Here is a 26849-nt window from a genome sequence, read left to right as displayed (position 1 = left end):
TGCTGTCAGTAAGTAACCTTCCGTGGTTGTGCCGCTTGCTGTCAAACTGAGCAAGATCTTAACCGAAAACAGCGAAAGAACCTCTACAAAAACTGGTAAGAGTCGGCATATTGGCTATTTATATGACTATTGTCCCTAGTAATATTGTAAGTCATTTGACAACGCATTTGGTTTAGCCAAGTTGGAACAAAGCAGCCAATGTCTGCCATGCTGTTTTTGAGGCCTTGTAGTGTTCGCTAGCTAGCTTGGCTAACAAGGGTTGGCGAGCTTCGATCTAGCTAGTTAGCTCTATATTTAGTGCTAGCAATGCAAGTCAACACGGCCGAATGAGGCCGTCGACATTTTTTTATCTGAGTGATATATTCACCGCATTCAAGTGTAACCCGTGAAAATATAGTCACGGTTATTGTTTTATGGGTGTCCATGAAGCTTGCGAACTTAAACTTAGCAGTACTAGTACAGCTAGTAGTAGGCTTCACGCGCGGAAATATGTTCCATGCTGGCGTGCTAGACTAGTAAGTACGCACATCTGTAACATTTATAGCTAGAGCAAGTTTAGTAACTAGCCAGGTATGTCTGGACAAATTAGTATGTCTGGACAAATTAGTAAGCCTGCAAGTCACGCAGTTAACCGCCGGTATTGTTTTGATACAGTACTGCTGTGATGTGCTGGCGCTTTGCTAACTGGTAGCTTGCAAGCTATTACAGTGCCCACGCCCCCTTTAAAAACATTTAACTAGCTAGCTCTCTAGCTAAGGCTACCTACTCTACTAGGCTAGCTCTGTGGCTAGTTAACGTGTATACAAAAGCTATCTAGTAGCTGATTGACTTGAGCCTGTGCTGTGGTCGTATGTTTATTTACGTTTTACAGTGGCTGAAAAGGTACAGCAATGTATCCCCTTTATCATCTTGCATGTGTTTATAGTTTTTCCACCCCCCCCCCCCCCTTTTTTTTCTGTCATCCAGCCTCAGGAGCAGTGAAGGGTCTTCATGGCAGTTCGAAGAGGACACATTAGGTACTTAAAAGTGAGTATCAGTCAAAGGCCAGTACTTTGAGGAGTAACGATCGCAGAAAAGCATTTTGGAAATCAAGCAAATGTTTGCACCCTTGAGTGCAACTGACAGGGCTTTTCTGGTAGAGCACAGGCCGTCTCATTCGATCGCGCAGACAGATTTTCTCCACCAGAATACCCCAAATTTTGGCAGGCATTATATATATATATATATATATACACTCATGGAATTGAGACTTACTGAATCACACCTATCTGAGGCCCAAAACACAGGACAACACAGTATATAAACTTTTTTTGGACTGTGCAAAGCTATAATTAGGTTTTGAACCATAAGCGCACTTGGTGCATAGCATATTTGGCCTACATATAACACCCAAGCATATATTTCAGCAATCTGAACCGTGTACTTGGGCTGCCTCAGTTTGTCATGTTTTCTTAAACAATCAACTGGGTGCCTTTCAACACTGCACATTTGATTGTAAGATGACGTTTGAGAAACGACGGTTTTATGGATTCATTGACCATCACCACTAGGGGTGGAACGGTACACTGAAGTCACGGTTCGGTTCATACCGTGGTTCAGACATCACAGTTCGATACGAGTTCGGTACAACGGAGGGAAAAGCAAAACAAACCAGGTTCCTCTACGTAGGGCTGCACGATTAATAAAATTTTTATCACGATCACGATTTCGGCTTCACACAATCAAATTTGTGTGATCGAGCGATATTTAAAATGCGTCATTCCGTTCATAGAACGCTCCGTATCTAAGTTCTTTTTTGCAAAGCCAATCTATCGCTCCGTAAACCAATAGGTGCGTTCGATATTGGCTGCATGAAACGACCAGCGAGAGTTGCCACTTGCAGTCGGGGAGGAGTTATAAACGGCTCCGTAAAGTCGGAAAATTGGTCATTTTATGTATTGGGCTATGGTAAACTTTCTCCAAACTGCAGGCTGCAGCCGGCTGCGAATACACCTAATGTCTGATCACGTGCCTCCATGAGCCAATCAGAGTTGTTCCCTGCACCATGCAGCTTAGTTTCTAGATGTAGACGGTTACAGAGGACAGAGTAACGTGAGGAAAATTCCACAACAGATAGCAGTCGGTCATAAGGCTACGATCTTAACAAATAAAACAAAAAAATGTCTAACGTAGCGGGGGCCGATGGCCTTGTCCCGAGAATCGGATCGTCATCCATTGTGTGGAAGCATTTTGGGTTCAAGGCAAGTGACACAAAACAAGAACAGGTCTGGTCATATGCAAAGAGTGCCGTAAAGTTGTGTTGGCGCCACAAAGCAACACAACAAACCTTTTTAACCACTTAAAAAAACACCATAAAGTTCAATACGATGAATGTATGAGGGCCAAGAAAATGCGTTGCAAAAACTAAACAAAACACAACATCAACTGAGCCAGAAAATGTTGACAGGCTAGTGTTTCTTTCCAAAAACCTGTAAACTAGTCTTTCTGCGTAGTTCTGAAATGTTCTCATTTGGTTACATTCTGTTATGGAATATTTGTTTTTTATTGATTGTATATTTTGAGTTTTATTCACATCCATTATGCAGGTACAATGCATTGTGACAATAAAATTTGATTTGGTTAAAATCAACAAATAATTGGATAATTAATCGTGATCTCAATATTGATCAAAATAATCGTGATTATCATTTTGGCCATAATCATGCAGCCCTACCTCTACGCCCTTTTTGTCTCATTCCAGTGATTGCGTCGGATATTTAGTCATTTAGCACATGCCAGATGATTTATATGCGTTAGCATGTTAGATGTATTTCCACTCACATACCCCGCAACCAGTGACATGTAGTGATGTCAGTAAGAGGATAGGCACTTGAATGGGAAAATGTGTCCAAAGTTTTGACTGGTACTGTACATGTTGAAGAATACAGGATCGAAGTGCGCAAGTGAGTTTTTCGCCTGTCGTCCACAGTGAACGGACAGTAAAAGCACTGCTTATTCTAAAAAAATGTTTGCATTTGATTATGCGTAACTGCTACATTCGTCATCGTAACGTCTAAACAATTGGAATAACACGCATATTGCATATATAAATCACAAGAATAAACAGTAAAAATACAAGTTTATTAAATACAATTATTTAATAAAAATGTTCACGTTTGAATTTTGGCAGGGTATGCAGTGCCTACCCAGACTGCACGTCACTGCCCACAACTGCTGAACAACGCCGACACAGTGCTGAACAACGCCGACACAGTGCTTGTCTTATCCACCACTCTCTTGCCTGTACTACTGTAACTGAATGGGTAACCAAAGTTTTCCCAAACTTGCAATCTTAAAAAGGCCGGCGGGTCCTCTATCTCTCGTGGGTCGCCACCACTCGCCATACTCGTCCTTAGTGCTGCTAGCTAGCCTATCTCTGACTCACGGCGGCGCCAATGAGAGCTACATATTAGATGTCCCTAAAGAACACGAGTATCTAACAGTGGTTCCGCATTACATTAATTAATTTGCACGCAAGTTTTATTTATTTTTATACCGTGTACTCCGTCTAATTTCATGTACCGAACCGTGACGCCCGTACTGTACGGTTCGTTACGAATACATGTACCGTTCCACCTAGGTCTGGGTGGTATGGCCTAAAATGTTTATCACAGTATAATTCGTAAGAACTGACGGTATCGGTATATATCACTATATATTAGTTATTCTTAAAAATGTCATGACAATGCAATCCACACCTCAGCGGCTAATCTACTGCACTCGGACGGATTTGGATTGGGTAACTTCGGTGTGTCGCATAAGTTGAATATTGCAGTGTTTGCCGCGGAAGAGCAACTTCTCAGTAGCCTACGCGTTAAACAGTAGCGTACGTTTATGGGATCGCAAGAAAACTCTAGCTATAGTTAGCTCTAGCTATAAACAATTATTACATGGCTGAATACTCGATTCTGTTGGCCTACAATAAACTTTTCACTATTCTAACCAACCTGGCATTGGATTTGTCAAACGCATTCTGGTAGACTCATTTTCGCGCATACGCATGGCTTTCAGGTGGTGAAAAAGATTGCTAGTGTTTCCACCGTTGGCTAGCACAATTCGACGACACAACTTACGGAGTAGGCTACTGTTTGTTGGTCGATGATGGATAACTTTAAACCAAACAATTTCCAAACGACAGAAGAGGCCCCCTTTTTATACCAATTCTTCTTCGTCCGGCAAATAAACCCCACTGGCGTTATTTTCAGACATCATTAACGCTTGCTTACACTTGCCAACAAAAGCAGTTTACTCCAATGAGTGTTTGCTTCCTCTGGAGTTGCGCTAGCTTGTTTGACTTTTATTGGCTGGCACAATGCTTGCAGCGTCCATGTTTTTTTTTGTAAAACATACAAATTTGAAAAGCCCACTAGGCCTATCACTTGACTTATTTTATACCAAACAGAAACACTACTTAATACATTTATTAATATATCGTGATATCCATGATATGGCAAAATCCATATCATGGCACAACACTATACCGGTATTCGCGTTCATACCGTCGTCGTTTGCTGCTAGCATGTGCTGTGAAAATGTTACTGGCACTGCTGAAGTAGCCACGAGCACTTGTGCTTGGTGCACTGTTGTCAACTTAAGTTTCTACAGGGCTACTCGTAGAGTTGTCCTCCTTATCTGCAGATATTGTAAAGTTATCACCCTGGCCTCTTTGCAGCTGATTCAACGTTGAGGCTGCCTCTTGCAGGGGAAATGAGAAGACATCTATTTCATTCTACACTTCACTCGTATTTTCAGTTGTAAATGAGCAGCAAAAAAAAATGCTTTTAAATCTATGTAATCTTTATAAATAATAAGTATTCATTTTTATATAAAATATACAGAAATATCAGTTGTAAAAATGTCATTCAAAAACGGCCCCCTGTGCAACCGACGCAAGCAAGCACACCCTACAATTTCCCCAGAAATTGTACCCTCTCTAGTTTGTTCTCATTTTAATGCTCTTATCAACATGGAAAAGTGGATTGGCTTGCTTAGTGCAATTTTTTATTTTTATTGAAAACAACATTGCAATTGCCTGGCTTTGACGAGGGGTGATACATCAGCGTGCTTGGCCATCAAGTGGTATTTCAGACTGGACGTGCTGCGAGGATAGCTCAGTTCACAACAACAAAACACACAGATCCCTTTGGTCTTGTCAATGGAACCATTTGGCAACTTTTTAAAAGTAAACTTTCCATTCAGAATCTTATTGGCATCCATTTTGGCGTCTCGCCATCCACTCAAAACTTAACGTTAGCCTACTACTCTTCAGCCGGCTTGCAAGCCCAAACAAGTGTGTGCGGCATGCATGTTGTTTTGTTTCCGGTCTAGCTAGATCCGGTGTGGTGTTGTAGTTTTTCTAACTTCGCTAGTTGTTGCAACAGCATGTGAAAAAAAAACTACAAAGTTTGCTAGGCCAAAAAGAATGTTAATCTCGCGATAAAAAAATGTACGCCGTTAAAATGGGTTTCTTATATACTAGTGTAATAATTGGACCAATACGCTGTTCCTATTGGTCCAGAAGACGTTCTCAAAAGTTAAAATCCGTTTATATACCTCCTGAAAGTTCTCAGAGGTAAATAAATGTTTTTACGGACCTAGCAACAAGCTGTTGCCTTGGAGATGTAGCCATTGACCATAACAACGTGGCATCTGCTCGGCAAGTAGCCTAAATTGCCCCCCAAAAAACTAAAACAACCAAATATGGTTTTTACACAGGTCTGCAAACGCCCCGCAATCGCTTCCCGTTTTAAAGAAGTATCTGAAGCAGACAGAAGACGAATTGATGTTGTTATGTTGCCTTGGAGATGTAGTGACGTCACCAGTGCAAGTGCAGCTGATTGCTCTGACAACATGGTGTCTGCTCCAAATTCGACCTGTTTGATTTGTGATCTTCCCATGTATTGTTGTAGTATATAAGAAACCAAATGTTTACTCCTCGACAGGTCTGCAAACGTCTTTGTAAACCAAGATTTGTTAATCGTTTTAACAAATCGAGGCAACAAAGCGTTTGCAGACCTGTCGAGGAGTAAACGTTTGCGTTAACGCCGTTAATAACGCGTTTAACTGACAGCACTAAGTAGTATTAATACTTGTAACAGTTAATTAGTTTGTAACTTGTAGAGAAATTGTCTAATATTTATACCAATAATACAGGAAAGGCCAAACTTATTTTAAATCCAATTTCACTAATCTCGTTAAGGTATTTGTTTAAAAAAATTAAGTATTGCATGTTTTAAAAGGAGTTCCACAGTAATTTTTTAATTTCTAAAACATTCTATTATTAATATTTGGCATAACATGGTTTTCCTACATAATAATAAATACAAAACTGAAGAGGCTAGTCTCTCATTTAGAAATTTGGGATTTATGAATATGCAAGTATCACCGGCCTTTTACCTCGCCCACCACTGTTGCATGAGCTTGGTTCACCGGTGAAAGAGCAACGGTTGCCAAGATGGCTAGATGAAACATCAGTGATTTAGCCATTCATGTTTGTGCCTAAAACAGACCCAGACTCAGATAAGAAGTCTGTTGTGCACCAAAATTGGGATCTAGCAGACATATAAGAACGCTAGGCTAAGTGTAGCTGGCAAATTTCATTTGTTTTTGTTTGTTAGCTTGTAATTGGCAGTGACTGACACTGCATGAGTGGTTGTGAAACATGGATTATCTGAACTAAATGGGTGTAGAGGGAGACTGTTGTAACTTGTTTTCCAATTGGAAATCATTACTGTTATAGGCCGGATTGGCAAGTTTTGTGAACCTGGCAATTTTAGCTTGAGATTGAAAGGATTCAAACCAAAATATCCCACCCTATCCCTTCAAAGCCACTCCTCCAAAACACATGTACTTGCTTCCTGATGACTGCCGGGAGGCAGGCAGACAAGTGGGAGCGGGAGGGGCGACCATGTAGAGACAGAAATTACATGCCGTCGTGTAAATAAGATAAATAACATGAGGCCATTTAGTTTGTTTAATAAAAGAGCAAGCTATAGACCTGTTTTTATAGGAAAGGTAACCTTAAATGACTTATTTTGTGATCGGGCATATTATATATATATATATATATATATATATATATATATATATATAAAATCTTTTTATTTTTATTAACTTGACCTTCCAGGGGGGGCGGGGCACCCCCCTAATATAATAGTAGGGGAAACGCTGTTGCTGTCAGGATGTGAAGTTTATTTCCATAAATATGTAACAAAATGCTTCTCGATAACATTATCTACCCTGCCTTTTAAGTTATTGTCTTTTTTCTCCCCCCCCGTCAATACACAGGAGGTGTATGACATGTCAAACGGTTATGAGGACCACATGGGAGGGGACGAGGGGAAGGACGCCAAGACCAACTTGATAGTGAACTACCTGCCCCAGAGCATGACCCAGGACGAGCTGCGCAGCCTGTTCTGCAGCATCGGAGAGGTGGAGTCAGCCAAGCTCATAAGAGACAAAGTAGCAGGTACAGAACTGCAACATGCGAGACCCGTCACCTCTCATGGGCCATAGTGCACATAGCCAGTTAGCCAGGCATGGGGTGCAGTTGGTCTGCTTGTAAGGGTTACAACATAGGACTGCCCGTGGGCTGGCCAGACTCCCTCAACAACACAGGGCAACAACCTCCCCCCTCAGTTCAGACACATAAATAAAATTGACACTTCCGTGAACATGGAAGGTAATGTGATTCTTGTCCTCGTTATTGGCTGAGAGCACAGCAAACATGGCCACCTTGAGACTGTTTGCTTGTAGATATTTTGTCATGTTTTACAGAATATGATTCAGTCATTATTTTTTGGCCTAGGCTGTTTACTTTAAGGCATTTTAAATTGTTTTCTTTAAAGGCAGATTTTTATGAAGACTCTGACAAAATATCTGTTCATCGTTATGGGTTCTGTTTTCAATTGAACTGGATATCTTGGTTGTTTTTCTGACTAGCATGACATGTGTAGCTTTGTTTTGTTTCTACATTTATTTGTGCAGTATGCAGTTTTTGAACAATACGTTTTTTTGTTTTATTTTATTGTTTTCCTTTTTTTTTTCTCTAGGCCACAGTTTAGGGTACGGATTTGTTAACTATCTTAACCCTAGTGATGCAGAAAGAGCTATCAGTACTCTGAATGGACTAAGACTACAGTCTAAAACTATCAAGGTAACGTGCAATAAGGTGTTCCTACATGTGTCAACCCAACGATGTCATGTCATTTGCTGTAGCTAACTATCCTCTGGCTCCAAGGCTGTCTAGCTCCTCAACACACCAGATAGGACAGCATTATGGGACTAGTCTGAAAGCTCACTGACAGCCTTGTATATGAGTAGAGAGGGCCCACAGACCTGACACTAGACTTTAATTTATTTTCCTTTTCAAATGTATTTATTCAAGAAAGTTTTGATTGGGTTATTGAATATTTTCAATCCGGATTATTTAATTTTTCTTCTTTACTTTAATTTGTTTTGCTATTTTTATTTTTAATTGAAACACTGGTTAATGGGCTTTCTTACTTAGCCTAGCTCATAGCCTAACCCTTGCTTCCTTAAGTCTAATGACCAAGCAAATGGAATTCATCACACTTCTTTTTTAGGGGGGATTTTATTTTAAGAGCTGATGTGATTCTAGTGTATGTTAGAGTATAGTTGAAACAACCCTGGAGTTTTAGATAAAACACAGTACTGACTTACCTTATGGACAAATTACATGACACATTAAACTAATGTGTTTTAACACCGGTCCACCCCTATAAAAAAAACACCCATCGTTGATGTGATAATAGGGCTCTATGCATTCAGTGCCTGTTTGAAACCCGAAAGTTTTAGCAAGAGAATGTTGTCCTCCTTTGTTGACCTTGAAATATAATCTGCTCTCTGCTGTCCCCTGGTGGTTAGGTGTCGTACGCGAGGCCCAGCTCTGACACCATCAAAGACGCTAACCTGTACATCAGTGGCCTTCCTAAGACAATGACCCAGAAGGATGTGGAGGACATGTTCGCTCGCTATGGACGCATCATCAACTCCCGTGTGCTGGTGGACCAGGCCTCAGGTGGGGCAGGAGATGGTATTACAGAGTCCCAACTTTGTTCTATTCATTCTTCTGCCTATGTTCTAGGATGCTCAAACTTACCTTTTATTATATTCTTATAATTATAATCGTTAATGAAATGGTATACTCTCCCAGTCACCTAGTATTCCGTGTGTGTAGGTCTGTCTCGGGGTGTGGCGTTTATTCGTTTCGACAAAAGGGCAGAGGCTGAGGACGCCATCAAAGACCTGAACGGTCAGAAGCCCCCTGGGGCCTCTGAGGCAATTACCGTCAAGTTTGCTGCCAGCCCCAACCAGGCCAAGAACACCCAGCTGATCTCCCAGCTCTACCACAACCAGTCTAGACGCTTCGGGGGCCCAGTGCACCATCAAGCTCAGAGGTTTAGGTGAGAGGGGCTTACACACGCACATCTATCCTTGTTTGTTTGTATCCTAAAATAAGGTTCACTCATCACTGTCTCTACTTTTTCTGTGATGAATTAATCATATATAACACACACAATCTCTCCTCCTCTCAAGTTACTCTGTAATGAGCCACACATGCTCCCCCCCCCTCCCCGCCCCAGGTTCTCTCCGATGAGCGTGGACCACATGAGCGGCATGTCTGGCGTGAGCGTGCCCAGCAGCGCGTCCTCCGGCTGGTGCATCTTCATCTACAACCTGGGCCAGGATGCGGACGAGGGCATCCTGTGGCAGATGTTTGGGCCATTCGGCGCCGTCACCAACGTCAAAGTCATCCGAGACTTCAACACCAACAAGTGCAAGGGCTTTGGCTTCGTCACCATGACAAACTACGAGGAGGCAGCCATGGCCATCGCCAGCCTTAACGGCTATCGGCTTGGAGACAAGATCCTGCAGGTGTCCTTCAAGACCAGCAAAGGCCACAAGTAGAGCGGGGTGGGGAGGGGTGAGGGAGGGAGAGCGACCAAGAGAGAGATGGGTGCCACCAGGCGTTTATTGCAGAGAGTAGGACTTAAGTTGTCAGAACAACTTGTTTAAGCATATTCTAACTGAGCTGATTTTCAGTCATTGCATCTTTGTACTAGTCTAAAAATGTATAGACATGACAGATTTTCTTCTTTGTTTTTACACTTATAGGGGGGGTTGGGGGTGTATCCCATGCTGACCAATTTCACATTTTAAGAATGAGTACATATTTCTGTGAGGCTAGATTATTGTCTTTGCCATACGTTTGCATGGTGGATTCTCATCTTGTAAGAGTCCCTCTAGCCAGTGTGACGGTAAATACAATACAATTCAGTTTCTCAAACATCTGTTAGGTTGATTGGCAGCATTTCACACACTAAATTATGCTTGTTGTCTGTTTCCTGAGAAGGTGTGCAAAGCATTTCTTTACCAGGAAGCAAGCAGCGGGGTCATATCCCCCTGAACCAAAGCACAGGAATGCTTTGCTGTGTGCCAGGATTGGGCTCCAGTGTAGAAATAGATGCCTTAATTTATCATCAGCTCCACCACCCTGTCACTCACTGTGTCTGCAGTGATTCTGAGAGCAAAGCACTTTTTAATCGTTTTGTTTTTTAGGGTAGCGTGTCAGTAGTTTTGATGTAGTCATCCCAGTCACTGATTGGCTAATGCAGGGGGCATCCAAGTTTTAAACACATCAGTGTTGGCACTGGGGGGGAATGTCTGTGTCTACCAGTGAGGGAAACTCCCAAAAACTGTCCTGTTTAAGGACCTGGAAGTACGAGGTGAGGATAAGAGATGGACCAAAGAGATTGAAGGATATTATAAAGTATACCCCCCCACCTCCATTCAATAGTAAAGTAAACATAGAAATATTGGTCTTCCACTTCTAATTATTCTCTCCCCCTTTTGAAGAGAATGTCAGAAGAGGTACTAAAACTGATGTCACAGACCTGAGAGCAACTGCGCTTAAAAAAATATTTTTCATTTTATGGCTTTGTTTTCTTTTTGAAAGAAACATTTATTTTCAAGAAGTAAAGATGGGTAAATGTGATATTGTGCTAATGATCGAGTTGAGGGAGAATTAATGGCCTTTGATACTTTTTGTTTTTAGTTTTTGCTTATTTTCCTCCTTTGTTTTGATTGAATATGTGATCATTAAATTTTATTTTGTTTTGCCGAACTTTCAGTTTTGTTTCATTTCTTTTATTTACTAACAAAGGTAGTTTTAAATTTTTATTTCCGTGTTGATTTAGGCTCTGAAGAATGCTACTCGTGGTAGAACCCCACTCTGCAGCCAGGATAAAAGAGTTTCTGAACAGTCAATGTATAATTGTAATGTATTTCAGTACAGGTTTCTGCATATAGTTGGCAATGTATCAGACAGTATTGGAGCAGGAGGTTTTGGATCAGAACACTGGCCAGCCGTAGATGGAATAGATGGTTTCTTTTCTTGTCCTTTTGCAAGACGGTTTGTTACCACAGTTTGTACTGAGCCTCAGATAAAGATGTATATTACACCAATACAACTACATGACACATACTTATTGGTATACTTGGTGTAAACAGTGAACCTTTCCACATGCTAAATACCAGTGTGTTTATGACGCTATGGGAGAGGGAACTAAACTCTGGCCAGCATGCCTGTTTCCAGGCCAGAGATCTGTAACTGGGACCTGAGGCAAGCAGTATGAAGAATGGGTTGAGTGGGTGCCTGGGGCCATGTGCAATGGTACGTGCTCTACGTTTTTTGGTTTAGCTGTTTAAGTTTGAGAGTGGGGAGGTCAATCATTTTGGTGGCATTGTGTGTGTGATACGTATGAGTTTGTATGGTAACATTATAGCTGTGGTATCTAGAACCCACGTTTTGTAAAGGCAAACTGATGGACCAAACAGAACTACTCAGTGGACATGCACAGACCAATCAGTAGCTTTCTGTCCATTAATCTCTTGCTTATGTTGGTCCAATACACTATAATAACTCCTTTTGGATTTTTAAGGACAATTCTTCCTTGGCCAAAATGATGGAAGTGGAGTTGGAGGGTGTTCGTGTGGTTCGTGCATTTTCTCCCAACACTTCCTGCTAACTGACATGGTATAGCAACATATGGAACACAAGTTGTAACTGGTTCCCAGGCTGATGACAGTAATGTGTAGATTGTGTTGGTTTTGGAGATTAATTATCCTTTTAATTATCTTATCACAGACATCCGTCCTTCCCATTACATCTCGGTGATGGGACACTTCCCCTTGGCTGTCATTTAGATGCTTGTTATTTTAAAGATGCGTAAAGGATTTTCAGTCTCTCGTTCAAGTCAACCATCTATACTGTTGCTTCCCCCCCCTCTGCACTTTTGCTCTCACAGCGGCCTTGCCTGTCTAACACCTGTTTGACTTTTTAACAGCCACACACACACGAGGAGCAGATAGACCAGTGCATCCTTTTCTCTTGTACATATTTTAGGGAGCGATATGTTAATTTTAATGACCCAAACATTTCACACTCCAGTATGTTGTTATTCATGCTCTGATTAATTCTTGTTTTTACAGATGGAAATATCCACCACATTACTTCGTATTGTTGGCCTGTAGGCCTAAAATTAATATTCATTACAGAATGTGATATTTAAGGAAAGAAAATGTTTTTAATGTAAATTCTCAAATCCCTTCCCTCACAATAAAAACAGGTCAGGTACGAGAAATGTCTAATCGTATGTTTTACTCACATCCTTTTGATATCTTTTTTTTATTGAGCAGTTCCAACACACTGCCTCCTCAGACATCAGTGTGAATAGATGCTTGAGGGTGAACTAGACTCCCAGTTTAACTAATACCTTGTTTTCCAGCCTTAATTTATGTTTGATATTGGAGGCCGCCATGTCAGCAAAGGCACTTGGATGTAATTTATTTCACTAGTTTTATGACATAGTACTACAAGTTTGTACTAATGTTGGGAGTGTTTTACCTTTTTGTTTTTTGCTGTTGCGTTTTGTTTTAAACAAAACAATGTATCTGTTCAATAACTAACATTATTTTTAATAAAATGAGAAATGCCTTCAGATTCTGTGTCAGGTTGTGGGGGAAATTTGCAACAAGGATCAAACACTTTAAATGGTTTGAATTTTATTAGAAAATTAATATCACCAGGACATCAAAAATAACATCATGTATAAAAGCAAACATTGTCACTGTATTTCACTTGTTTTCCATCATTCCTGTTAATGCCTCTAAACCAAGTTCAACATACAATCTTAGTTGAATATGTCATCTACCTAGTCATCTACCCTATCAAATCACGTGTGATAATTATTGGGTCTAAAGTTACAAAACAAGGTTCTGTAAGGAGTTTGGTGTCTGCTGACTCAGTGTAGACGACGCTACTATACATGGTAAGAGTGGACCTGCACTGTGCCTAAACAAAATATATCAAACATATGGTATGAAGTATTTCAAGTCTGTCAAGGTTGTAACATTCTCAGCTGTGACATGGTAATGTTTTAAGGCAACTCCAAAACCGACTGCACAATGACAATTAAGATGTGCATAATGGGACAGAGTGGTACATTAAACAGAATACATTTAGTATACTGACAAAAATTTGTTTTTATCTAACCATGTCGTTAAGCAATAATTTAAAAACTGAATACAGAAGTCTGACGTCTACAAAAAACTGTCTGTAGGCCACAAAACACTGCCTAAAACTTGTGTAGCGCCTCACAGTCCTGTGCAACTGCTGTTTTAGTCCTAACAGTCTGACACAATCAGATAATGTTGAATCTGTGTACACCTGTGAGAGTCAGTCAGCCAGGCATCCAGTCACAAAATCAGGAGGAAAAGTGCTTCTTCTTCATGGCACAGGTGTGAATAATAAATGTTAACTGAACTGATGTCTCCTTTTATCCAAAGATTTTTATCCAAACGGCGTATTTAGTGTATAGATCTGGAACATTAAACCCACAGGCTTTGATACAGTGAAAACTGTGGTCCAACTACCTTACGGTGACCACTATTTCTTGCTTTATGCCTTGAGATGTTTGTGTGTGGATGTGTGTGTGTGCATGTGTTTGTGTATGCGTGTGTTGAAGGCAGCCATCACCCCCTGCTGTTGACGGAGGATGGACCTCAGACCTGACAGAGAGCATAGCTAGGCACAGGTTTCTCAGTCACAGACTCTCCATCCACGTCGTACACATAGTCGCAGCGATGAGACAGGAGGGGGGCCTCAGACAGTGTCACACTGTGGGTACCCAGGGAAATCACTGTGTCCCTCTGCGGAAAACACAAGTACAGATGTTTTCACGATATCTTCTTTTGAAAGATTTAAAAAGGATTTCTTTGAAGATTTCATGGACAAACATGAGTAGCCTTGCTCTCTTTTTGTTCTCTCTTTCTCTCCCTCCCCTCTTTCCCTCTTACAAAGTCAGTAGAAGTAATGTTCTTACCCGATTTGGATTGAAGGAGATCATTGTGTCCCTCTGCAGAAAAACACACACAAGAGACACTAGGCAATTAGTCAAATGGTCTCTCGCTCTCTTTCTCTCTCTCTCGCACACACATCCTTCTCTCTCTAGAGTCAAGTTAATGTTCTTACCCGAACTGCATTAGAGAGGGAGATCACCGTGTCCCTCTGCAAAGAAAACACACATGAAACTAATTAGATTCTCTCGCACACACACCTTCTCGCACTCGCTCTCTCACGCTCACTCTTGCTTGTAGGACTGAACGTGTACGGCTGAATAAGGGGACCCACATGGATTCTCAGAGAGTCGTTCATTTTCACCTTAGTGACTATATGGTGACAGAGAGAGCAATTGTTCCAAAAGGACTATCTTCGCACCTTTTAGCCCACATCCCCTGAGGGGTGGTCTCAACATTGAAGAGAAAGGGGAACTGAGGAAGGCTCCGAAATCTTCATTAAAAGTTGTATTCCTGTTAATATTGTTCTTAATAGCTTTTAATGTAATGTTTGATAACGCTTTTTTTAATTTATTATATTTCACAGATTTTACACAGTGTGTGCATGCAGCAGACTAAAACGTGTATGCAAACTCCTTCCAAAGACATGTTTGGTCCCCTGCCGTAACTGTGATAGCCGGTGTTGTACCGAAATCGGTGACCTGATCTGTGACCAGGGGTTGCTGTTCAGCCAATTTTAGGGTTAAGGTTAGGGTTCGAACATTTGCTGAACAGTGACCCCTGGTCACAGTTTTCGATAGGTCACTGATTTCCGTATCCTGGCTCTGCCCTCTTACGTACTTCTGTTCAATTTTGATTTTGCTTCTGTACTAGGTCTGGCCTAGCCTGGCTCTGCCCTCCTACGTACTTCCGCTCAATTTGGATTTTGCTTCTGTATTAGGTGTGGGATTTCAGTGCATCAGTCGGTTTTCGGAAACAAATTTTTTGTCGGTCCAATCAGCGAACAGAGGGAGTGGCTGAGAACGATGACGTTGATGTTGTGCACTAGTTTGAGTTGTAGTTCAGTAATGGCGGAGGAGAAAGATGCGAGTGAAGCTATTCTGCGGTTGTGGCAACACTGCCGAATATCCATAAGTTAAAGCCGGAGCAAGAACAATCCTTGCTGAGTTTTGTTGGTGGTCATGATGTTGTGGCCCTCCTCCCCACGGGGTTCTGGAAAAGTTTGATTTTCCAGCTACGGCAGCTAGCTCTGTGGTGAAGGAGTTGGCTAAGGCGAATGCTAGCAATTGGTTATGGCAGACCAGAGTGGCTCTGGGCAGATCCAATTATTTTAAACTTCAACAGAGTACCTGCCTTCAAGGAAGTTAACGCTTGTCAATGGAGCAATCCCAGACCCTCTGTACAAATTAAATGTACGAGGGTCTGGTTAGGACCAGGCTAGGTCTGGCCATGAGGTAAGTAAGTCAGATGTCTCTGGTTAATTTTCTACCGGCCAATCAGCGAACAGAGGGAGTGGCTGTCGTGCGCTAGTTTGTGTTGTAGTTCCGTAATGGCGGCGGAGAAAGATGCGAGGGAAGCCATTCGGTCCGTTGTGGCAACGCTGCCGAATATCCATAAGCTAAAGCCAGAGCAAGAACAAGTTTTGCTGAGTTTTGTTGGTGGCCATGATGTTGTGGCCCTCCTCCCCACGGGGGTCGGGAACAGTTTGATTTTCCAGCTACGGCAGCTAGCTCTGTTACAGTAGTGGTGAAAGAATTGGCTAAGGCGAACGCTAGCGATTGGTTATGGCAGATCAGAGTGGCTCTGGGCAGATCCAATAGTTTTAAACTTCAACAGAGTACCCGCCTACAAGGAAGTCAACGCTTGTCAATGGAGCGAGGCCAGACTCTGTGTACAAATGAAACGTACGAGAGTCTGGTTAGGACCAGGCTATAATTTCCGTACAACAACTGGAAAATGGAAAATGAATTTAAATTTTAAGACAAGGTCAATGTAACTTCTTTCAGACTTTACTACCATGCACTAGGCACGTAGACTTAGGAGTTTTACTTACTAGCCCAGTGGCGAAAATATGCTATCAATTTTGGGGGGGACAATTATGTGACATTTTTTCAAGAGCAATTCCTGAGGGGGACACCAAAATTACTGCTGTAACACTTAGCCTACATTGTAATATGTTAAATGTATATTATTAAGATTATTTACATTTCCTTATGTTTACAGTGATTTATTGGGGAGGACAAATCATATTTTTCCCAGGATGGGGGGGTCATGTCCCCCCCAGGATTTCCGCCTATGTACTAGCCTATATAAGCTCAGATGCACTAAGCGCTTAATTTCATTTCATTACAGTTGCCTTTGTTACTGAATTATCTGAAGGTAGTTTTCTGAATTGATTTGTTTCATTTTAATACACATTAATACATAAATTATTTGACTATTTCGATAATTAAACGACAATTAAAGGGGCTGGTTCTCCATGTATCTTTCACTCACGAAGTGAGATTGCTAGTCCGATTGACACGGCTTTTAACTGTTATTAAAAACTTGCTTGTGAACAAGGACAAAAGTGGTGCCTCACTATTTCTGTAAAGATTTCAATTCTCCTGGCATGTCACTTTAACATCTGGGGGTCTGTTTGCTTTACTTTGATTGTGGTTCACTTCATAGTCTCAGTATTGGTGGACAGGGGCAGTCCTGGGGGGTTGCCAGTGTGTCATGTCCCTGGGTTGGACCTGCCCTTTTCGTTCTCTACCTGTCTGTTATTTGTCTGTCGGTCCCTTTTTATTTTCAATTACAGGCTCCTGCATTCCTGTCCACACGCTCCGTGTTAACTACGCACATCTGCGGATCATTACTCATCACCATCTGAATATTAACCCTGGTTCGTATTCTGTTAATAACTTAGTTTCTCTGTCTGTTTCTTAGACCCGGTTCATACCCCTGATTGCTCCAGTCTCGTCTCGTCAGTCCAGAATTCCTCCCGGATTCTCCGCTACCGCAGCCCTGCCTTTTCTCCAACTTAGTTTTGAAAATAAATCTTAAATTTACTTCCTGGGTCTGAGTCTAGCATTTGGGTCTACCTGCCAGCCAGCCACCTTGAGACAGTGCCCATGTGACAACAAGCTTGGACCCCCTTGTGGTCCCCCTAAATGTAGAGTCTGAATGATTTTATACCTTGTTTAAAATCCCCAGTTGAAATGGTTTAGAACCTCTAGTGTCAGTGGAACAGCAGTTTAATGCACACGACTGCATTGAGATCGGTGCCCTGATCAAGCTTTGAAACGATTCTCACTAACATCGGAGATATGTTATCAAACCTACTGTCTCGTGCTCGAGGTTACAGGTATAATAAATGCACATTGCAAAGTTGGATGTTCTAGTCATGTTCATACCCGGTGGGAGTTCATTTCCTTTGGTGGACCCAAGTCAAAATCATCCCTGCAGAGGTGAGCCATGATCCCAGCAGCCAAGCCATCTCCCAGGACATTGATCATTGTGCGGAAACGGTCTCTGAAAAATCAGACGGAGGAAGTTGTTTACATTGTCGCATGACATCTTATCACCTCCTTGTTAAATCCAACCATAAATGCTGTGGTTTCCAGACAGGCTATTGTACTCACAAGACCCAATCGATGGCCACGATGAGAGTGATGTCAGCGGGCGGCAGCCCCACAGAGGTCAGAACGATCACCATGGTTACAAGGCCGGCCTGAGGAATTCCAGCAGCCCCGATACTGGCTGCTGTTGCTGTGATACTGCAGTACAACAACCAGGATGTGAATCATAGCAAATCACACCACAACATGAGAGAAAGAGATAAATAAGTAAAGAGAGAGGGAAGGAAAGAGAGTCAGAGAAAGAAAGAAAGAAAGATTGAGAGACAGAGAGAGCAAGGGTGTTCTCACCTGATGGTGACCAGCTGCCCGAAGTCGAGCTCATACTCGTTGACCTGGGCAATGAAGATGGCTGCCACAGCCTCGTAGAGCGCCGTCCCGTCCATGTTGATGGTGGCTCCCACAGGCAGCACGAAGCGGGCTATCTGCCGGTCCACTCCACAATTTTCCAACAGACACTTCATGGTAATGGGAAGGGTGGCCGAACTTGGGGAGGTGACCAGAGATATACAGGGATAGAGAGAGAGAAAGGGTAGAGATACAGAGAGACAGACAGAGGAAAATGGGAGAGAAATGGATGGGAGATAGACAGAGACAGAAAGAGAGACAGAGAGGGACAGAGAGAAAGAGCATTTTAGAATTTCATTTCATCCCCCCTGGATTAGCATGCTGACTGTCCGGTTCCACCCCACCCAAGGCCTGCAGAGGAAACCCACCTGGAGGAGGTGGCGAGAGCGATAACCAGGGCTTGAAGCAGGCCTCGGATGTAAGTGAAGGGATTTTTGTGGGTTAGGATGAAGTAAAAAAGCGGCAGCAGGATGAGACCATGGACGAAAAGTCCCGCCAGGACCGTGATGAAGTACATGCCCAGCTTCTCCCCTAGATGGGCTGGGTCGTGCATGTCAAGAATCTTCCCCGCCACCAGGAATACGATACCAAAAGGGAAGTACCTGAAACACATAGACAAATGGACTGTCAGTCCACTGTGCATGGCTATGTAATGTACTATCTATTCTGCCTTTGTCCTGTTCACGTCACTGGCATCTTTCCAGTGTACTGGGTATTGGACATGCCATGCAGGGTTCGAATTACGGGGGGGAATTTGGGGGGGGGGTTTGACCCCCCTAATTAAGACTTGGACCCCCCCAAAAGAGGTAAAAACAACAGGTCGGGGGGGTCGATAAATGTATATATTGTTCTTACCTGTAATCATAACCCCTCCGATTGTCATTGTATAATTCGCACTCTGATGCCATGTATTATCTATCCATGCTTGTGCCACTTACGGTATACTGTCAGTGTACCGTTAAAGTGTAACTGAGCTGACTTGGTAAGACACATTCCTCGGGGTATGTATACCGCCCACCTGCGCTATTGAAGAGCTTGTTTTTTGGCGGTGTAGCTGGTTTACACAGTGTTGAGAGGTAGTCGGCGTATTTGCGAGTCAGTGGACCTAGTGTGGGAGGAACAGGAGGAAACTGAGCATTGCGATGACACCCGTTACACGTGACTATCCACTCAACTGGATCAAGTGAATAGAAAAGTAAATGTCAATCCAAGATTGTGTCATCGGCATTCTCTGCCAGAAGCTGAGGAGAAGCAGAGGGTCTGCATGTGTGTACACTGCATCTGTGTGGACTGCATGTGTGTGGACTGCATCTGTGTGGACTGCATCTGTGTGGACTGCATGTGTGTGGACTGCATCTGTGTGGACTGCATCTGTGTGGACTGCATGTGTGTGGACTGCATCTGTGTGGACTGCATCTGTGTGGACTGCATGTGTGTGGACTGCATGTGTGTGGACTGCATGTGTGTGGACTGCATGTGCGAGGACTGCATCTGTGTGGACTGCATGTGTTAGTATGAACAAACACAAGATGGTTCATACAGTATGTACAATGTTATATTATAATGTCACCTGGGTAGGTGTGTGTGAATAGAAAAGTAAATGTCAATCCAAGATTGTGTCATCGGCATTCTCTGCCAGAAGCTGAGGAGAAGCAGAGGGTCTGCATGTGTGTACACTGCATCTGTGTGGACTGCGTGTGTGTGGACTGCATCTGTGTGGACTGCATCTGTGTGGACTGCATGTGTGTGGACTGCATGTGTGTGGACTGCATCTGTGTGGACTGCATGTGTGTGGACTGCATCTGTGTGGACTGCATGTGTGTGGACTGCATCTGTGTGGACTGCGTGTGTGTGGACTGCATCTGTGTGGACTGCATCTGTGTGGACTGCATGTGTGTGGACTGCATGTGTGTGGACTGCATCTGTGTGGACTGCATGTGTGTGGACTGCATCTGTGTGGACTGCATGTGTGTGGACTGCATGTGTGTGGACTGCATCTGTGTGGACTGCATGTGTGTGGACTGCATCTGTGTGGACTGCATGTGTGTGGACTGCATCTGTGTGGACTGCATCTGTGTGGACTGCATGTGTGTGGACTGCATGTGTGTGGACTGCATGTGTGTGGACTGCATGTGCGAGGAATGCATCTGTGTGGACTGCATGTGTTGGTATGAACAAACACAAGATGGTTCATACAGTATGTACAATGTTATATTATAATGTCACCTGGGTAGGTGTGTGTATAGAGGGGCACTAAAGAGACTTTAAGTCTTTATACTGTACATGAGATTTGCACATTTATCAGATGGTTTCCATTGCAGTGGTTGAGTTGCAGCATCACGACTCATGCCAGAGGGTGACGAGACTAATGGTACCTGCAATCCTAATCTGAGTCCTGTCCACATGCCTGGATCATCAAATCCCTGCGCTGAGTGTGAAGGACAGTTCAGACACGGTTGCTGTCTTTGCTTAATAGTTTTGAAAGTCAACTAATCTTGAGACGTAATCTGGACATGGCAGCTAAACTGCCTAATCTGATCATTCTGTTTGTGTAGGAGGGATTAAGAGTATGGTCAGTTAAAGAACATTTGATTTCATCTCACCAAAGGCTGCAATATGCAATGAACATCCATGTGCTTCTTTATGTGTGTATTCTTGTGTGTGTGTGTGTGTGTGTGTGTGTGTGTATATGTGTGTCCTCATGTGTGCGCTGGAGATCATTATTGTGTGTGTGTGTCCTTGTGTGTGAAGGATTTGCTGTCTCACCACATGGCTGCATTGATGATCTTCATGACACACTCATTGACGCACTGGCACACGTGGACCAGGGGTGTCCCACGCATCCCCATCTTCCCCAGCAACAGACCTGCACAGATGGAATGAGGAATCACAAGTGTGTGAACATCCGTACATATTTGACTTAATGCGTGTGTGTAATGTATGTGAATTCCTGCAAATATGAACATGTGTCCATGTGAGTGTATGTGTGCCATACCCATGGTAGCAGAAAAGATAACGATCCCCAGAACGTTCATGCCCTTGCTGCTGCCAGGGACAATCTTGTACTTGACGTCTGGAGCAGGGGTGATCTCAAGGAAGACCGGGTGGCCAAGCTGGGGGTTGTGGTAGTCAGGCATCACATACACGTAGTTGGCCTGGGACTCGCTGCTGCTGGAGGTCACGATGGGCACGAGATCTGTCCGATACTGAGGGGGGAGCAGGGGGTCAGGGTCAGAGATCAGGGTCAGAGGTCAGTGTAAGGATTCCTTTCATATTGCGTGTGCATGCATTCAAATTGTTAGTTTGAACCTCAATACATAATATAAAGGCATTTGTCCAACATGTGTTTCCAGGACTGTGATACACATCAAAATCCACTCACCTGCTGAAAGGTTGCTTCAACCAGATTGGAGGGGATCATGTTTCTGTAAAGATAGAAAATAGAAGAATGTGTTGGAACAGGAGTCCTTTTCCATTTTATTGAAATGCTGTTCAATTTAGTTTAGTGTAGTCAATTGTATCAGTGCCTTGCCCAAGGACACAATGTAATTTGACATGGCCAGGAATCGAACTAGCAACATTCAGATTACTAGCCCGATTCCCTAACCGCTCAGCCACCTGACTCCCTGACTCACCTGACTTGGATCTTAGCAGGACTTAGTCAGGAAGGATGCAGCATTGGGAAGGAGTCAGGTATCTTGGGTGGTTGTGTTTGTGTGTGTTTATAGGAGGAGAGGGGGCTTGTTTTAAAAGACATCTGTCTAAAAATGCCAGGAATTTGTGTGTGTGTGCAAATAAGAATGGGTTTAGTTTCCCACGATCAGCTCAAGAACCAGGCAATCTGCAAAGTTCATACTCTGCATGTGTCCTCTTTATAATCCAACGGAGTGCAGTGCCGCAAAGTACCTTGTTTGGAATAATAATGAAAGAATGATTTGCCTCCAGTTTGGCTTGCTCTCTTTGTGTCCCAGCCCCTTCACTCTGATTGGTCCTCTGGTCTGCAGTGAGTTTCCTACACATTTTTCAAGAATTGGGCACTTTGCAAAGTTCATATTTTGCATGTGTCCTTTTTATAATCCAACGGACTGCAGTACCGCGATTGAACTAATGCGATTAACAAAGGTATTCACAATTAAATTAAACTAAGCATAGTAAGGAAAATAGGGAAATTCTGTTTTGTTATTTAGAAGCGAATTCGCTTTTACAACCGATAATCAGTTGCTTTCAAAGGGGCTGGCTAGCACAGGACGACAATATATATACTTTCAGCATAGAGCAGTGAATTTTATTACATAAATTAAATTAATGTGTTTAGGCCTACAATTATGAAAACTGGCTAAACCATTTTGCATGACTGATTGTGCATGTGTAATGACTTCTGTAATTAACTAAATGTTTAGATGTTTGTGGTGATAAGACAATTTAACAGAAAACCAATATCGTACATTTTTATCAACATAACATAATCAAATGAAGGCTACATATTCATTTGTATAAATGTAGACTACCTGCATTGGCAATTTGACTAGAATAGATGTGGAGGTTTAACAAGTACTTCAGAGATGCCAGAGAATTTCAGTTGTGATCTGAGAAATATAGGTACCAAAACCATTGAGAAAAAATGTAATCACCAGCTGCATCACAGGCACTGCTCTATCTATCTATAATTCTAGAAATCTGTCTGTGTCACCAACATCATCACGGGCACTGTGCCCTATCTATAATCCCAATAATCTGTGTTTGTGTGCCACCACTTTTATCATGGGCACTATGCACTATCTCTATCTAGTTCAAGGAATCTGTATTTTTGTGTTTCACTGACATCTTAATCACCGACTGCATCATGGGCACTGTGCACTAGTGTTTAAAAAGCGTGAAATTACCCCCTAGCCAGTAAATCTATCAAACGCGATAGAGGGCTCAACTCACCTCTGGAAGCTGTCTTACAGACTCACATACGCAGTCGGCCGACCCAGGCTCTAAAGATAGCCCTAATCTTGTCGTCTTAGCTGGTGCTCTGACACGGAGCCCCTGATGTAAGCCTCGTCGCAATGCAAGCCTGCACAGGCCCTTCTCAGTAAAGCCTCCACACTCGGCTCTTCTGAGAAGATGGAAGCTTAAGACAGTCTGATATAATGATGACCTAGGATCTCCACTGCCGGAAGAGTTAAAGATCCTGTAAAGCAAATTCCCTGATTTGCTTCTCAGTACATTATATACGTGTGAAATGAGTTCATGAAAGCATGTGCAAAGCGCGAAAACTTTCTCACACTGAAATGTGGAGTTACACCGTTGAACAGCTTGTCTTCCGTTTTCAGCTCAGGTTTTGTATAGGCGGAGCGAAAACCGACCAATCTACGTCACAGCGACCTATCTATGTCAGATCACAGACAGTTGCATTCTGTTACTGAGGTACATGCAAACACAAAGTAATCAACACATAAAACACTCAGAGACTGCAGGTATGTCTGTTCTGATATCTGCAATTGATTTAGCTAGTGTTGCTGTTGTTGCTAAATTCAATAAATTTGAGGGGGCGGAGATTCTGCTCCTTCAGACGACACGCCTCCCCAGTCTCAAGGAGAGAAGACTGCTGATTTTCTGCTGATTTTCTCACGATTTCAAAACCTAATTTAACATACTTGTCGGTGGGTTTTTTTCATTCAAATTTGGATGGGTAGTTAACAACACATTCATCCATGATGTGATGAACTTAAAACTAATTTTCAATTCCACTTTACAGGATCTTTAAGCCGGCCAGACCTAGCAGGTTCTGAAGGGCCTAAATGTGGTCAAACCGAAGGGGGATTGTGACTGTAACAATTAATAAGAATGAACATGAAACAATAGTTTTTCAGTAAACCTTTTATCAACTGATCCAGACTTATCTGATTTGTCACTCCATACATTCGACTGAGTTTGTAATAAAGCTGCCTTCCTGGCACGCATAGACCAGGTGGTCGTCAGTTTACAGGGTTCCATCCATCCATCATCTTCCGCTTATCCGCTTGACCCCGAGGCGTTCCCAGGCCAGCCGAGAGACATAGTCCCTCCAGCGTGTCCTGGGTCTTCCCCGGGGCCTCTTCCCAGTGGGACGTGCCCAGAACACCTCACCAGGGAGGCGTCCAGGAGGCATCCTTATCAGATGCCCGAGCCACCTCAACTGGCTGATAAGTTTACAGGGTTATACTGGGTTAAACAGGACTGCACTGGGTGCACTAGGTCTAACTGGTTTAACTGAGTAAATCCTCAATACCACCACCAACCACTGACTAAATAACCTGACTAACTGATGAATTACCTGATTAGTTAATTTAACTAGTTTGACTCTAATTTATTAATGAGAATCATCAAATCGCTGATTCAACACCAGGGGCAGGAAACTGTCTGATCCTATGTTTAGGAAGCCCGGACGGAGCATTTGCAAAGCTTTGGGGTGGAAATTGGCTGTCGATACCAAAGGTATTTATGTATTTGGAAGGGTCATGCTGGGATTTCACCAGTCTTAGAGCTACACTCAGATCTGACTCATTGGAAAAGCAGAGTGTGTTTATTGTGTGCCCACGGCTCTTTTCTAAAGAAACATCTGTGGGATGATTTTAAGAATAGCAAAAGAACGTCCTTGTACTAGTACCTTTTTGCAAAGCTACATGTGTGTGTGTGTCATGCATGCTGAAGTCTGTGCACATGCATGTTCTCATGTGTGTGTGAAATTGTGCAGGTGTGTGCATGCGTGTGTGCTGGTGCCTGTGCATCCAGGTACCTTATGAGGTCCAGCAGGGCATCTGCGGAGGTCATGACTGGGCCGGTCCCTCCATGATGTCCCTCCTTCTCTGAGCCCGTGCCAGGGTGGATGATTAGTACCAGCACGATGCCCACGATGACGGCGATGAAGGTGGTCCACAGATAATAGGTGATGGTCAGAACGCCCAGACGCCCACTAGCCTTAGTGTCCATGGCCGACAAGCCTGACATGAGACTGGACAGGAAGGGAAGGACTTTAGCTTTCCATTTTTTTCTACTGTCTGTTCTTCCCATAATTTCTATCGACAAAATGATGTGCAACCTTTCATTGTCTTCTATTATGACGACTAAAGGCTTCGGAAGGTGCCTATCACACTGTAGCCAAGAGACAAAAAATAGCAACTGGCCAAGAATCTTGTGCACAGCAAATTCCCAGCACAGTGCTAGATAACTAGCTGGGCACTTTAAGGTTAAGGTTAAGGCCCTTGTGTATTATTTGGATTCCATCTGGACCATAGATTAATTGTGTTATTGGTGGCATTTGGGTGTGTTAGTGTTACCTGGAGGTGATGAGAGGCAGGATCAACATCTTCAGCATTCTCATCAGCAGCTCTCCAGGGAAGGAGAAGTAGATCTTAGCCTGAAACACACACACATGCACACACACAGATGTACATACACACACATGCACAGACACATTCATGCACAGACACAAACATACACACACCTGAAGTTTGTGCCTGGCAGAGGTCCATTAATATCAATCTACTGTAATCACTAAATTGTGGTCAACAGCAATATAATAATAATTGTGAATAAAGTACATATGTACAGTGTATGATTACTAATGTTAAGGTTAGGAATTGTCTGAGATGTGTATTGTATTATTTGAAATACATTACAGTAGAATCCTGGCTGAGGCTTAAGTACAAGATTACTTGAGTGTATGTCAGACAATTAGACAGTTCAAGTTTTGTCTTACTTAAATAAAGTGGCAAGACATGGATTAACTAGAGAGAACAACAGTATTTTACAATGCTCACAGAGTTCTTCATCTCTGTATAAAGAGTATTGACTGCATCCGAATTCACAGTACGAGGAAATAAATTACTTAAATTATATAGACTTTACACTGCGATAAAAAAATTAAGATAATTTAAAAAATAATAATTTAAAAATTAAAAATACAAATTTGTTTGCTGAATCTAACAAAGCCTTCTCTCCTCTGTTACTCACACTTTCTTGACATGACAGACAAATGTCAACGCCTTTGTACTCTTATCTTGTTTTCTTACATAAGACCTAAAGCTCATGTGGCGTCACTAATTATGGGATCTCCCTGTGCCGGGCTCAATTTCTGATCTAAAGCATTTATCTGCAACTAATATTTCCACATCCTCATACTGGATCCCCCATGAACACACTGCCCCCCAAAGCCCTCCACTTCACTCTAAACTACATCGGTTTAGACTTGTTAGCCAGTTCACTCTCAGAACCCCAACCCCCTATCCACCCACACAGATCCAACCCTTGGGGTGTCCCGTACACGCCACTCACCTGAGTGGACAGGTTGAAGGTCCGGAGGAAGAAGCCCAGCACACAGCCTGTCACCACCGCCATAACAGAGAGGGTCAGGAGTCCATTCCTCTTGCAGTAGTCCTTCACGTATGCCCTCACCTTCACTGGCAGCACCCTTTTAGAGACCGTCCTTATGATATCCAT

The 26849-nt window shown here is 42.8% G+C and overlaps 2 protein-coding genes across 4 annotated transcripts; one reads left to right on the top strand and one right to left on the bottom strand.

The window, feature by feature from the left end:
- LOC136948683 (ELAV-like protein 1) lies at nt 1–17467 on the top strand. 3 transcript variants are annotated; one of them, XM_067242636.1, is made up of 8 exons: nt 1–95; nt 967–1026; nt 7327–7507; nt 8091–8194; nt 8926–9094; nt 9239–9464; nt 9645–9936; nt 17347–17467. In XM_067242636.1, exons 2-8 carry the CDS (start codon nt 991–993, stop codon nt 17461–17463), a joined length of 1125 nt encoding a protein of 374 aa, XP_067098737.1. In that variant the 5' UTR covers nt 1–95; nt 967–990; the 3' UTR covers nt 17464–17467. The 3 variants fall into 3 exon arrangements, with proteins under 3 accessions (XP_067098737.1, XP_067098740.1, XP_067098739.1); XM_067242639.1 differs by lacking the exon at nt 17347–17467 and having other exon boundaries at nt 8926–9079; nt 9645–13057; XM_067242638.1 differs by lacking the exon at nt 17347–17467 and having other exon boundaries at nt 9645–13057.
- slc1a8b (solute carrier family 1 member 8b) lies at nt 14125–26849 on the bottom strand. Its single transcript, XM_067242635.1, has 11 exons — nt 26685–26849; nt 25688–25767; nt 25147–25362; nt 21766–21808; nt 21379–21589; nt 21150–21249; nt 18752–18985; nt 18327–18521; nt 18042–18176; nt 17814–17931; nt 14125–14271 (listed from the first exon to the last, which is right to left on the bottom strand). Exons 1-11 carry the CDS (start codon nt 26847–26849, stop codon nt 14125–14127), a joined length of 1644 nt encoding a protein of 547 aa, XP_067098736.1.

Source organism: Osmerus mordax, chromosome 9 (assembly GCF_038355195.1).
Source record: "Osmerus mordax isolate fOsmMor3 chromosome 9, fOsmMor3.pri, whole genome shotgun sequence".
Taxonomy (NCBI): Eukaryota; Metazoa; Chordata; class Actinopteri; order Osmeriformes; family Osmeridae; genus Osmerus; species Osmerus mordax.
The sequence above is the reverse complement of the archived record's forward strand: the minus strand, read 5'-3'. Positions and strand labels throughout refer to the sequence as shown.